We start from the raw sequence: 13,769 nt of genomic DNA, 5'->3' as shown, positions 1-13,769 counted from the left end.
TTTTTTATTTTTGCATTTGCTTTGCTACATTTGCTACATGTAAAGAATTATATATTTTTTGTTTTTCTACCTTTACTTAGGATGTGAGTACTTCTTACTCCACTGCAGAAACTGTTAAGCATTTTTGACATAACACAAAGTGTTCAACAGATGACAATGTCTTCGATTAGAAATGCACATTTTGGTAGTTCATTTTTTTTTCATTCCAGGTTTGTCACATTACATCTCCCCTCCTTCAAACAGCAATACTCGTACACAGACAGGGGCCATTCTTTTTTAATCGAACATTTATTCTTGCAACTGCATTTTTTTTCTGCTTGGGGACAACCCTTCTGAAGAAAATAGACCAAACATGTATTAATAAGAGACAGCGAGATGACTGGATTAAAGGATTTGAAATCCCGCTGGATAGCTGTGTCTTTAAACCTCTGCACCTGTGAAAAAATCCCAGAGATGGTGACATCACGTCTGTCATCCACAAAGTGTGTCACACACACAGAAGGTGAACGTGCTCTGCAGTATACTACTGAAAATTATACATAATACAGTGTACAGTAGCAACAGCACCAAAAAATAGAGATTATTCTTACACTATTATATGACTTATTTTTAGTAGTGTAAAAATGATCCTTTATTTGATATTCAAACTACATGATCAGCTGCATGCGTTAACTCAGTGTTGTCATTTATGTGGTTTGAAGTTTGATCTAATAACAAGAAGCTGTGTGATACCATACAGTTAATACATGTGGTAACTCTCCACTGCCATCTAGTGGTCATGTGTTGCAACCTTTTTAGCCAGCATGTAAACTACAGCCTATTTAACACTTATAGACTTTAAAGTAATACATAATTTTCGGGCAGGTTAACACAATGAGAGCAGATTGATTGATTTTTGTTTGTGTCATGCACACTTACATGTACCCAAACCTCGTGGGTTTACAAGACACTTTTACAATGGCATTGCAGTAACAATCCGAAGAAATTAAAAAAAAAAAAGAAATTCAGCCACAAAAAACGTTCCCAACCTGAAACAAAACTCAAATTTTTCCTGATCATCCAGCCAAAAGAAATCAACATAGACAGAGGTCATCTTACTTAAAAGTACACTCCTTATGTCTTCATACACAGGACAGTGAAACAAGAAGTGAAACTCATTCTCAATTTCACCTAAATTATACAGCAAACAAATTCTGTCCTCCTCTGGGGTGGCGTTAAACCTTCCAGTCTCTAAGGCCGATGGCAACAAGAGCAGGTATTTATGAAAATGTTCTGAAACTGTAGCTCATCGCTGAGTCTTCATATCAAGCTTTGTCATCTTTTTTTTTTGGTGAATAAATGTCTGTATAATGTAAGATAGGAGGGCCATCACTCTTACAGTGTTTACTCCAGTATCTGACAGTGTGTATATATGACTGGAGAGAAAAATATTAAGACAGTGAAAAAAAAAATCCTCATTTTAAAAATAATTCTACATGTAAAAAGTTTAATGTTTTAGTTTTTCATGATGATTCATGATACATGAACTACATGTATTGTTGATAGATTTTGTTTACCTGCAGCCTCCACTTCATTTAGGCGCTTGGTTGTGTCCATAATTAACCATCCAATCAACTACTGGAAAGTGTTTCCCTGAGAATAAAAGTAAAAACGATGCAGCCTATCAGCTTCCAGGAAGCAATAGCCTAATCGTGTGAATGAAAATAACCCAAGTCCTTCACTAATCCCTGCCTATCCTTTTTATCTCAGGATTCAGACCAGTCGGTGCAGTATGGAGCTGTGAGCCTGCACACCACCACCATGCATCCGAAGCCTCAGTAACAAGAGCTGTAGCACCTATTTTTTTTTTTTTTTTAATTGTAGTTTAGCTGCATAGCATCTAGTAGCTTGCAGGAGGAAAAATGAGTCGACATTTTGCTGCTGCTTTTTGTTTGGCTTTAGTTTTTCTTCCTCTGCTGAGCAGCTCGTGTCCTGCACAATGCAGCTGCTTCTTCCACAAGCTGAGCGACGGATCAAAAGCAAGGTAAATATTGTGATACATTAAATGTCATGGTTTGAATTTTATTCTCAGTACATGTGTTGTATTTGTTCTTGCGTGCAGAAGTGATTTTCACTGCAGCTTTCTTCTGTTCAGTCACTCTGTATAGTGAAGGATTAACTTGGAGTTGCCCTTTAATCTCCTTTGCTTGTTACTGAACAATAGGTTACTACGTTTTTCCTCAAATAAATGCTTAACTAGATTATTTTTTGTGTAAAATAGAGGCAGAACATACAAGTTGTTTGCTACTGAATCAACTCCACCAACCTCCTACAATTTGAAAGTAGCTTTAGTCTTGTTCCTTTAACTGTCACATTATAAATGTTGGCATTTTTCTTGCAGGAGCGTGCTTTGCAACGATCCAGAGATCACTGTGGTACCTCCAAATTTTCCCATCGACACCTCGAAGCTGCGCATCGAGAAGACAGCGATCACACGGATCGCAAGCGACAACTTCCACTACCTCAACAACCTGGAGTTCCTGTGGATGTCTTTCAATTCGCTGAATTCACTGAGCGTCGACAGTTTCCGAGGTCTTTACAACCTGGACGAGCTCCGGCTGGATGGCAACTCCCTCACCTCCTTTCCCTGGGACTCTCTGACAGACATGCCAAACCTGAGGCTCCTCGACTTACACAACAACAAGATCTCCACCATCCCTGCGGACGCCACCATGTACATAAAGAATCTCACCTATCTGGATTTATCCAGCAACACTCTGACGACCGTCCCTGCTGATGTTCTCACAGTGTGGCTGAGTGTGAAGCCATCTCAGGACGCAGATTCTTCCAAACTAATTCTGGGTGAGGATCAAGCTGTGATGTATTTATTCTTTGTAAGCTGCCTTGCATGATAACCACTTCTTTGACACCAGAAGTATTTAAAGCTGAGTTGGGGATTAGTCTAATTATAGATAATGTGTGCAGTGTGTCAAGTTGTCAGACTAGTTCTATTTATTTTAACTACCTTACAACTCATTAAGGAAAATGTACTGGAAGGTGGTGACTGTGTGCAGATGCTGAGATTTTCATCTCACTGACAGCCCTTTGTCACACTTGATTTCCTCTGCAGGTCTCCATGACAACCCCTGGCTGTGTGACTGCCGATTGTACGATCTGGTCCAGTTTCAGAAATCCCCATCATCATCCGTGGCTCTCATCGACACCCGGCTGCGGTGTGCTGATCCGGAGAGCTTGTCAGGGGTTCTTTTCACTGAGGCGGAGCTGCAGAGGTGCCAGGGCCCTCGGGTGCACACGGCCGTGGCTCGTGTGCGCAGCTCGCTGGGCAACAACGTCTTGCTGCGCTGTGGCACAGTTGGAGTCCCCATCCCTGAGTTGTCCTGGAGCCGTGCTGATGGCAAGAAAATGAACGGCACAGGTGAGTTTGCCAAGATTAGAAGAGTATCTATTTCCGTCCAAGTCAACATGTCAGTGAGATTAAAGTTTTTCTTTTTGTGCTAATCTGTTTAACTAATCTCTAATTTTATTATTTTTCAGTTCAAGAAGAGATTTCAAAGGAGGGCATCATCTGGTCGATTCTGAGCGTGCCTGCAGTTGCTTACAAAGATTCCGGCAAATATATATGCAAAGCGACCAACTTTGTGGGCACTGCGGACGCCATCATCTCGTTGGTGATCACAGATTCCTTTCGGTCAGAGGAAGCAGGTGGTGGCGTGTCGAAGAGAAACAGAGGGAAGAAACCTGGCGGCATCGGAAGAGCAGCATACCAGGAGAAACTTATTGCCAGATATGTTCCTCCACCAACCAAAACGGCTGCCCAGCCCATCATTGAACCTCTCAATGGCAAAGGCGTGACTGGGAAGTACGAGATTGAGAGCTACAGCGTCTCTGATGGCGCTTCTGAGGGACGGGGCAAAGCACCAGAAGCTGAGAAGCCAGTGGAGCTGGATGCCTTGAGTAATTTAGCTGCCAATGCCTCGTCCTTACAGCAAGCTCCTGAGAAAAGGATAGTGCGTTCGGTGAAGGTGATTGGCGACACCGACCATACCGTCTCTCTGAACTGGCGAGCCCCCACAGCCACAAACACCACAGAGTTCAGTGTCCTATATGCTGTATTTGGTGAAAGGGACATGCGTCGGGTGAACGTAGGTGCTGGAAAGAACCGGATCACCATTGACGGCCTTGTGCCAAAGACAAAGTACATTGCTTGTGTTTGCGTCAAAGGCCTGATCCCGAAAAAGGAGCAGTGTGTAATCTTCTCAACAGATGAGGCGGCCAGTGCCAGTGGCACTCAGAAGCTCATTAATGTGGTGGTGATAACGGTGGCGTGCGTGATTGCTGTCCCCCTGACACTGATTGTGTGCTGCGGGGCGCTAAAGAAGCGTTGTCAAAAGCTGCTGGGACGGCAGTCCAAGGAAATTCAGGACTCGTATGTCACGTTTGAGACCCTGGGCCCCGGGGGCAAAGCTAAAGGGATGGAGGGTGAGTACCTGACCAGGCTGAATCCTGACGAATCAAACAGGCTGCTCTCAGCAAGGTCCAGTGTTGACTCAGAGGCCACAGCCAGGACTGAAGGGCCACCTAGCGAGTATTTCTGCTAAAACCAAACGAATGCCTCAACCTCCAGAGGATGCACTTTGTTTTTTTGTTTTTTTAAACAGCCTGGGATGTGAATAGATAAAACTGCTGTGCTCAGAGACTCAAAAGACTGAGAACACTGACGGCTCAGTCAGCTGTGGATACATGAAGTTGTTTTACAGCCTTGTGGGACTAAAACCCACCATTCATTTGGTGGACTGCAAAAAAGGGAAAATACACACAATGACATGGTTTCCATATTCACATATGGTGTACAGTAAATGTGTAAAAATAACTTTTTTTAAATACATCATGCATTTTTTAAGGTGATGTTTTGCAAAGGAAGATGTTGCCCTAAATGATCTAAAACCCAATCTTTTTCTTTCCCGAGATGTAACCTCTGCAATGTGTTAAAATCTTTATTTAAAACATATTTAGAGAGATCATGAACCAGCAGTTATTAGTCTATTTTGTATGTCAGTATGATGTTAACGTGCCAGGCTCACTGTTGGGCCAAGAACCCTAAATACAGTAGCCTACATTTTATAATGTGTAAATATCCATGACCTGAAATGTATGTGTATGTCTGAATGTACTGTATAAAAATAAATATTTTTTATATTTATCTACACGCTCAAGCTTTTTTCTTATGTCTCAGAATATTGGGTCTTTGAATAGATCAATATTCATCTTGACTGAAGCAGATTAAAAAGTACGCTATTAAAAAGTAGCATTTAAAGGGCTAACGTGCAGGATTTAGTGGCATTTGACGATGAGGTTACAAAACTTTTCCTACTACAACTACTGTGGCCGATGTGAAAACAAGACTGGCTCTATCTAGAGTCAAAGTTTAGTTTGTTCGTTCTGAGCTACTGTAGAAACAACATGGCTGACTCCGTGGATGAGGACCCCTCCATATGTATTTATAAACAGCTCTTCTAAGGTAACAAAAACACAAAAAAAATTTCAGGTGATTATAAACTAATAAAAATCTCGTCATTAATATCATACAACTGACCATTTCTGCCAATAGACACCCTTAAATCCTCCACACTGGACCTTTAATGAATGTAAACATCCGTGTATTATGCAGACTGCTAATTCACTGATGCAGGTAAACATGCAGCTAATCTCAGTCAGGTCACTTTGCATTCAAAACCAGGGCTGTAAATATAGACAGTGGAGGTAGTGCGGTTACACTGAGGCCTTTTTTCTTTAGTTGTAAAACAGTCAGTAGCATCTATATTCTAAAATGTTATGTTTATTCTATGAATATAAATCAACTATTCTATATATCAAATACTCCATAACTATAAATCAACTATTACTTTTGTTGTTTTGTTAAATTAATTAATTTCTTTCTTTTCTTTTTTGTTTTGTATTTTGTTGTTGATGTTATCCAATGTTCAGAAAAGCAGCAGATTTTTCTTTTCTCAGGTGAACGCATAACACTTCTTTAGATGTGTAATCTGGAATGAGATAAATTACATGTAAGCGTTTTTCCTTTAAATCACTAATTGGTTTTTATGCCTAAGTGGCAAATGTTAGCATGCTAACACACTAAACTAGGATGGTGAACATGGTAAACGTTATCCCTGCTAGATGTGCATGTTAGCATGCTAACGTTAGCATTTAGCTCAGAGTACCTTTGTTCTGAGCCAAAGTACAGCCTCACAAGAGCAGCTAGCATCTTGTCTTGCTCTTGTGAACACAATACTGTAAAGTGCTGCATTGACAAATACGGCGTTCTGTGATAAAAATTTTGATTTAATAAATTGAACTCGAGAGCTTAGAATGTACAGATGTGTGAACTAATTCATCCATAAATATTTTAGTTAATGAAATCACTAAATCAACTTCAGGGCAGTTTGTTTTGTCCCTTTAGTAAAACAAGTATCTAGATACACGAAACTTACCTTATTAAAAAGTATTTTTCAAAGAAATTTGGCGAACAAATATGCAAATATGTACTACCTTGCAGTGGTGTAGTTGATCAGGTGGATGTACATCTGGGTAGATGGGTAGGTTATTGAGGAGGAAGTGGGTATACTCTCCTTTATATTCCAATGGTGTTTTGGCTGATAGGTGGGTACACTAAACGTCCAGAGAAAGAGGTGGGTATGACTCGTATACCTGCATATACCCTCCACTGCATCATTACTACCATGCAAGCAAACTGACAATGAGGGATCATCGATATCTATATCTTTAACTTGCATGATGACTCTTTACCTGTTAAACTAGCATGTACGCTGATAAAAAGCTGGGACATTGAAGGAGAAATGTCTGTTACAGATTGAATATAAAGTATTGTAGATGTTGTCTGTTTTCACACTTGCTTTATATGCTGATTTAACAACCTGAGAGACAACCAGTGTTCAGATTATTGAGGTCAGATTACAGCCCTCTCCAGACATCTGTCTCTGTCTCTGTGCAGCCCTCCCTCTCTGCGCTGCTAAGCCCAATGGGCTCCGGCCCACTTAATACAGATGGCCCTCCTGTCATGTTGATGCCTGTGCTTTGGCGGGGGACAAATAAATGAAATTAGACTGATGTAAAGCAGTTTGGGGTCATACCTGAGAGCAGAACTATAATACAATCAAACACAACTCACTGAATTGGGATTGAATTTGAAATGAATTTGTGGGTATGAGTGTTTGAAGAGATCTGACGATGTTTTCTAGACAAAGTGGACCATTGCTATAAATACACCTTTCTTATGTGTCTCATGTCACTTGGTGTCTTAAGTGTTACGTCAAGGAGGATTAAGGTAATAGGCTTTCGTTCACGCAGTCCATGTCCTGCCCTCTCAGGCCTATTTCACATGCTCCTCCAGGAATATGGACGCCTTTCATGTCGCGTTACGTATCGCTTTGTTATTTTATCTAATCACCCCTGGATCATCAACTTGTGTGACCGGTTGCTCCTGTACAGATGACAACTTGGGCAGGTAAGTAACCACTCAAACTATACAAACTCTTAAATTAGTCAATGTTTAACCCTGTTTAAACAACACAGGTCTTTGTAACCTGCTGACCAAATTGTTTGAAAAACCTTCAAATACTATCCCATAAATGTGGGCAAATGGTGCACATGGGTAGCTGTGAAGATAAAATATACAAGTCTTGCATCTGAACATTTTGACTTCCCATTCTAGGACTTTACTATGTATGGAAACCACCATGGGACGAATCCCAGACGACATCCCACAGGATTTCACCAAAATCCGAATAGAAAACTGCCACCTGACCGAGTTACCGCGAGGGTCTTTCTCTAAAGTTAGTGCCTTGGAGTTCCTCTGGTTGAATTTTAACGAGATCACCCTGATGAACATCAAAAGCCTGGAAGGGCTGGCCAACCTGACTGAGCTCAGGCTGCAAGGGAACAAGCTGACTTCAGTAACATGGACGGCATTTCAGGACACGCCAAAACTGAAGATTTTGGACCTGAAACACAATCGACTGGATGTTCTGCCTGAACACGCTCTGAGATACTTACCTGCCCTGACCTACTTAGATTTATCCTTCAATCAGCTTACTGTCATATCAAAAGATGTCTTCACTAATTGGCCTCTTTATCAAATGGCAGCCAAAGCGTGGGGGAAAGAAGGGCTGGTGTCCAATGTGGTTCTTGCGCTGCACGACAACCCCTGGTTGTGCGATTGCCGCCTCAAAGGCTTTGTTGAATTCATCAGGGCGGTCAGCCCTCCCATCATTCTCATGAACTCTTATCTGATGTGTTCGGGCCCTGCCTCCAAAGCGGACAAGTTTTTCCATGAGGTTCAGTTAAAAACATGCATGAAGCCGGTGGCCTCTGCCCCAGAGACCAACATCACTTTACCTCTCAGAGCAAATGCAACACTCACATGCTTAGTAAAGGCCAGGCCAGGTCCGACCATCCGGTGGATGTACAGTCTGAAGATTATAAGAGGATTTGCTGGTAAGATTTTTTTTTTTCCATCACTATCATCCATTAAACTGTTGTAAACCTGCCCCAGGAGCACTTAGTGTGGTGTGTGTTGTACTTGTGCCTCATCTGTGTCATGAAAAGATGCAGGAACAGTGTCGTTTCTAGGGTTACGTTACTACATCTTTTTCAGACGTAAACAAGCCTCTCTAATATCTCCTCACAGCTACAGAGACTCACATAGACGAGGAGACCGTCACCTCCAAGCTGGTCATCCCCTCTCTTCACCTGGCAGACCGAGGACTCTACACCTGCATGGCCAACAACTTCATTGGCAACTCCTCTGTCAGCATCACAGTTAACATCAGCTCCTCAAATTCCTCTGCTCCTCTCCCTCCACCTGTTTCCATGTTGTCGTCCGATGAGAACGCCTACATCGACATCCGCATCGCCAAACAGACGGTCTACGGTATCACCCTGGAGTGGTACGCAGTAACGGACAACCCAGCAGAGACCTGGTTCACCATCCACTTTGGCAAATACGATTCACCCAAAAAGGAGATGATCTACATCGGCCCTGGCATCAACAGCTACACCGTCAGCGACCTGCTTCCTGTCACCAAATACGAGGTGTGCGTGAGCTTGAAGAACCATCCACCCAAGGAGGGCCAGTGCATCGTGTTTGTGACAGGAAGTGACATCAGTGAGCTGGAGCAAAGAGAGAGGCTCATCCACATCATCGTAATCGTGTGCGCCATGGTGCTGGCAGTGCCGGCTGGCATGTACGCCTGCACCACGGAGGCCCGGTTCAGCTGCGTGGATCGCTGTGTGAATCTGTGGAAGACGCGCAGGCTGCACGGAGAGGACATGCAGGGGACGGAGAGGCAGGGCACCTTCGATAGCCTGCAAGCGGGCAGCGAGGAAGGCCTGTGCAGGGACTCGAAGGAAAAGCCGAAAAAGAGGCGGAAGTCTGAGGACAGGTGCAAAGGAGGAAGTGCAGCTCACCTGTACTAGTTCAAAGTTTAAAAATGTACATACATGTGTATTTGTAAATAATGAGTGTAGCCCCAGTTTGCACTTTTACATTTGAATCATAGTGCCAAGCATCTGATTTTCAGAAAAATAATTACCTGTGATCTTTAAAAAGAACCTTTTCGCTGAAGGTATTTCCAGAATTCTCAAAGACTCTTCCATCCAAAAAGCTCTAAAAAATATTTCAATATTTCAACAGCTGCACAATTTTTAACCCATTTCCCAAGTTGTTTACCATCTAGGAAGCTAGACATGACATCTCCTTGCTCTTTTTGCATTAGAAGAAATGTCAACCTTTCATTTTGTTTGATGGAAGGTAGAGTCAGTACAGACAAATATAATTGATAGTAACCATTTTTAATTTTTGTTCTCATCAAGCAAGAACATTTGTCAATTCCGGCCGCCATCTTTGTTTGGATTAGGAAAGAGTTCAACTGAAGAGTCTGTCAGGATTCTGTAAATAATTTAAAGTACACTTTGTTAAATGACTTTCTAGGTTTTTCAAAGATTGCAGGGACTCATTTTTGGGGAAATTTCATGTTTATTGTATTGCTGTAACTTAAATGTAGGACTAATATGCGCAAGAAAAAAATGGAGGTTATTCCAAGTATATAGTCATCCTGTAAATATATTTTTCAAGCTGTCAGCTCAAAGTGGAGATGCCTTCCTTTCTTACTTTAAAGACAATTTGTTATTATCTTTGTTAATATACATCTACAAAAATAAGTTTGTAATAAAATGCTTTTGATGTGTGCTTGGTTTCAGCTATTTTTCGTAATGTTTTGATACTAAATGCAAAAAAAAATCCTGAACTTAAAAATGTAAATTATTAATACTTTGTATAAATGTTCACTGTAAACTTCAAACGAAATTGTAATCGTGCATGCTGGTTCAGGACATTTTAATCCACTTTATGTTGAAAATGTATTTTTTATTGTTTTTCTTTTCACGGACTAAAGATTTGCCGTCTAGTTATGGAATGACATGATGTTTGACATGGATTAAAGGGAAGTCAGAGACGAATGCTGAGACATACTCAGATTTTTTAGCACAATCACTCAGAGGATTTGTTACATAAGCTGTGTTTTCCCGTGCATTTATACATACACTGCTAAGCAGATTAAAGTGATTTTCTAGCTGAATCCTAGTCAGCAGGACATGATATTTCCATTTAATGACAGCTCCACGCTCTCTGTGTGTCCTTCTATCAATTGAAAGAAAATAGAGGGTATGTGTTCATTTCAGTTAGTTTTTTCAGTCTTATTATAAATACTAATTATCTTCTTTCTTTTTGAGATAAACCTTAAACAGATCTATCAAACTATGATAAGAAAAAGGGATTTTTAGTTACTTCACATCTACAGTGAAATCAGTGCATCAATTGAACACACACACAAATATGTATATATTGTGAGTTTTTTTCAACATACTATACTATGACTTTTTTTCAACATACACTACGATGAGTGTTTTTGGGCATACTATATTATGTTTTTGTTCGACGTACTATACTATGACTTTTTTTCACATACTGTGACTTATTTTGAAATACCATATGACTTTTTTGACATACTATACATGACTTTTTTCATCATGCTATACTATGACTGTTTTTTCAAAATACCATACTATGACCTTTTTTCAACATACCATAATATGACTGTTTTTCGACATAATATACTATGACTTGTTATGGCATACTTTACTATAAGTTTTCCAAGATACTATACTATGACTTTTTTGAAAAAATGTACCATGACTTTTTTCGATAAACTATATTGTTTTTTTGACATACTACACTTTGACTTTTATCAACATACTATACTATGACTTTTTTGAGATACTCTAGAAATACTGAGAATACTATACAGACCTTTTTGAAATATTATACAATGACTTTTTATGACATACCATACTACGACTTTTTTCGACATACTATACTGTGGCTTTTTTCAACATGCTATACTATGACTTTTTATTCAATTTTGAACGACATGCTATACTATGACTTTTTCATGACATTTTGAACGACATGCTATACTATGACTTTTTTTATGATATTTTGAACGACATGCTATACTATGACTTTTTTTAATGACATTTTGAACCACATGCCATGCTATGACTTTTTTATATTTTGAACAACATGCTATACTATAACTATTTTATGACATTTTGATCGACATACGATACTATGACTTTTTATAACATTTTGAACGACATACTATACTATGACTTTTTTATGATATTTTGATCGACATACTACACTATGACTTTTTTAAAATATTTTGAACAACATGCTATAGTATGAATTTTTAATGACATTTTGATCGACATGCTATACTATGACTATTTTATAATATTTTGAACAACATGCTATACTATGACTTTTTTATGACATTTTGATCGACATACTTTACTATGACTTTTTTATGATATTTTGATCCACATGCTATGCTATGACTTTTTTATGGTATTTTGAACAACATGCAATACTATGACTTTTTTTATGACATTTTGATCAACATACTATACTAAGAATTTTTTGTGATATTTTGAATGACATGCTATACTATGACTTTTTTTATGATATTTTTAACCACATGCTATACTACGAATTTTTTATGATATTTTGAACAACATGCTATGATATGATGTTTTTAAGGTATTTTGAATGACATGCAATACTATGACTTTTTTATGATATTTTGAATGACATGCTATACTATGACTTTTTTATATTTTGAACGACATGCTATACTATGACTTCTTTATGACATTTTGATCCACATACTATACTATGATTTTTTTATGATATTTTGAATGACATGCTATATTATGACTTTTTTTATGATATTTTGAATAACATACTATACTATGACTTTTTATGATATTTTGAATGACATGCTATACTATGACTTTTTTGTGTCATTTTGAACCACATATTATAGAATGATTTTTTTATGACATTTTGATCGACATACTATGCTATGAAGTTTTTTATGATATTTTGAACAACATGCTATACTACGACTTTTTTATGATATTTTGAACGACATGCTATACTATGACTTTTTTACGATATTTTGAACCACATACTATACTACGACTTTTTTTTATAACATTTTGAACAACATACTATACTATGACTGTTTTTTTAATATTTTGAACAACATGCTATACTATGACGTTTTTTTTATGATATTTTGGATGACATGCTATACTATGACTTTTTTATGATATTTTTAACCACATGCTATACTACGACTTTTTTATGATATTTTGGATGACATGCTATACTATGACTTTTTTTTATAATATTTTGAACCACATGCTATACTACGACTTTTTTATGATATTTTTAACCACATGCTATACTATGACTTTTTTATATTTTTAACCATGTGCTATACTACAACTTTTTTATAACATTTTGAACGACATGCTATACTATGACTTTTTTATGATATTTTTAACCACATGCTACACTACAACTTTTTTATATTTTGAACAACATACTATACCATGACTTTTTTTTAATAACATTTTGAACAACATGCTATACTATGACGTTTTTTTATGATATTTTGATCGACATGCTATACTATGACTTTTTTATGACATTTTGATCGACATACTATACTATGACTTTTTTTATAACATTTTGAGCAACATACTATACTATGACTATTTTATGATATTTTGAATGACATACTTTACTATGACTTTTTTATGATATTTTGAACGACATGCTATAGTATGACTTTTTTATGACATTTTGATCGACATGCTATACTATGACTTTTTTATAATATTTTGAACAACATGCTATACTATGACTATTTTATAACATTTTGATCGACATACTTTACTATGACTTTTTTATGATACTTTGATCGACGTACTTTACTATGACTTTTTTTTAGCATATTTTGAACGACATGCTATAGTATGACTTTTTTATGATATTTTGAACAACATGCTATACTATGACTATTTTATGACATTTTGATCCACATGCTATGCTATGACTTTTTTATGGTATTTTGAATGACATACAATGCTATGACTTTTTTTATGATATTCTGAATGACATGCTATACTATGACTATTTTATAACATTTTGATCGACATGCTATACTATGACTATTTATGATATTTTGAACAATATGCTATACTATGACTTTTTTATGATATTTTGAATGACATGCTATACTATGACTTTTTTATGACATTTTCATCGACATATTATACTA

The 13,769-nt window shown here is 38.0% G+C and overlaps 2 protein-coding genes across 2 annotated transcripts; both read left to right on the top strand.

Moving 5' to 3' along the window:
• The first annotated feature begins 1,781 nt into the window (after nucleotides 1-1,781).
• Nucleotides 1,782-5,200, top strand: lrit1b (leucine-rich repeat, immunoglobulin-like and transmembrane domains 1b). The gene is made up of 4 exons (XM_033610949.2): nucleotides 1,782-2,023; nucleotides 2,381-2,841; nucleotides 3,110-3,415; nucleotides 3,535-5,200. The coding sequence occupies exons 1-4, from the start codon at nucleotides 1,902-1,904 to the stop codon at nucleotides 4,596-4,598; spliced, it is 1,953 nt and encodes a 650-aa protein (XP_033466840.2). The 5' UTR covers nucleotides 1,782-1,901; the 3' UTR covers nucleotides 4,599-5,200.
• Nucleotides 5,201-7,414: 2,214 nt separating this feature from the next.
• On the top strand, nucleotides 7,415-10,655 carry LOC117247402 (leucine-rich repeat, immunoglobulin-like domain and transmembrane domain-containing protein 2). Its single transcript, XM_033611946.1, has 3 exons — nucleotides 7,415-7,525; nucleotides 7,733-8,514; nucleotides 8,708-10,655. The coding sequence occupies exons 1-3, from the start codon at nucleotides 7,416-7,418 to the stop codon at nucleotides 9,493-9,495; spliced, it is 1,680 nt and encodes a 559-aa protein (XP_033467837.1). The 5' UTR covers nucleotide 7,415; the 3' UTR covers nucleotides 9,496-10,655.
• Nucleotides 10,656-13,769: the final 3,114 nt, after the last annotated feature.

The sequence above is a fragment of the Epinephelus lanceolatus genome, chromosome 21 (genome assembly GCF_041903045.1).
Source record: "Epinephelus lanceolatus isolate andai-2023 chromosome 21, ASM4190304v1, whole genome shotgun sequence".
Classification (NCBI taxonomy): domain Eukaryota; kingdom Metazoa; phylum Chordata; class Actinopteri; order Perciformes; family Serranidae; genus Epinephelus; species Epinephelus lanceolatus.
This window is presented reverse-complemented; position numbering and strand designations above follow the sequence as displayed.

Excerpts from the sequence above, each read along its gene's own strand:
- LOC117247402 (XM_033611946.1), top strand. The coding sequence starts at position 7,416 with ATGGACGCCTTTCATGTCGCGTTACGTATCGCTTTGTTATTTTATCTA. Across the intron at positions 7,526-7,732 it reads ACAGATGACAACTTGGGCAG|GACTTTACTATGTATGGAAA; the intron begins GTAAGTAACCAC and ends TTCCCATTCTAG. Across the intron at positions 8,515-8,707 it reads GATTATAAGAGGATTTGCTG|CTACAGAGACTCACATAGAC; the intron begins GTAAGATTTTTT and ends ATCTCCTCACAG.
- lrit1b (XM_033610949.2), top strand. The coding sequence starts at position 1,902 with ATGAGTCGACATTTTGCTGCTGCTTTTTGTTTGGCTTTAGTTTTTCTT. Across the intron at positions 2,024-2,380 it reads AGCGACGGATCAAAAGCAAG|GAGCGTGCTTTGCAACGATC; the intron begins GTAAATATTGTG and ends TTTTTCTTGCAG. Across the intron at positions 3,416-3,534 it reads CAAGAAAATGAACGGCACAG|TTCAAGAAGAGATTTCAAAG; the intron begins GTGAGTTTGCCA and ends ATTATTTTTCAG.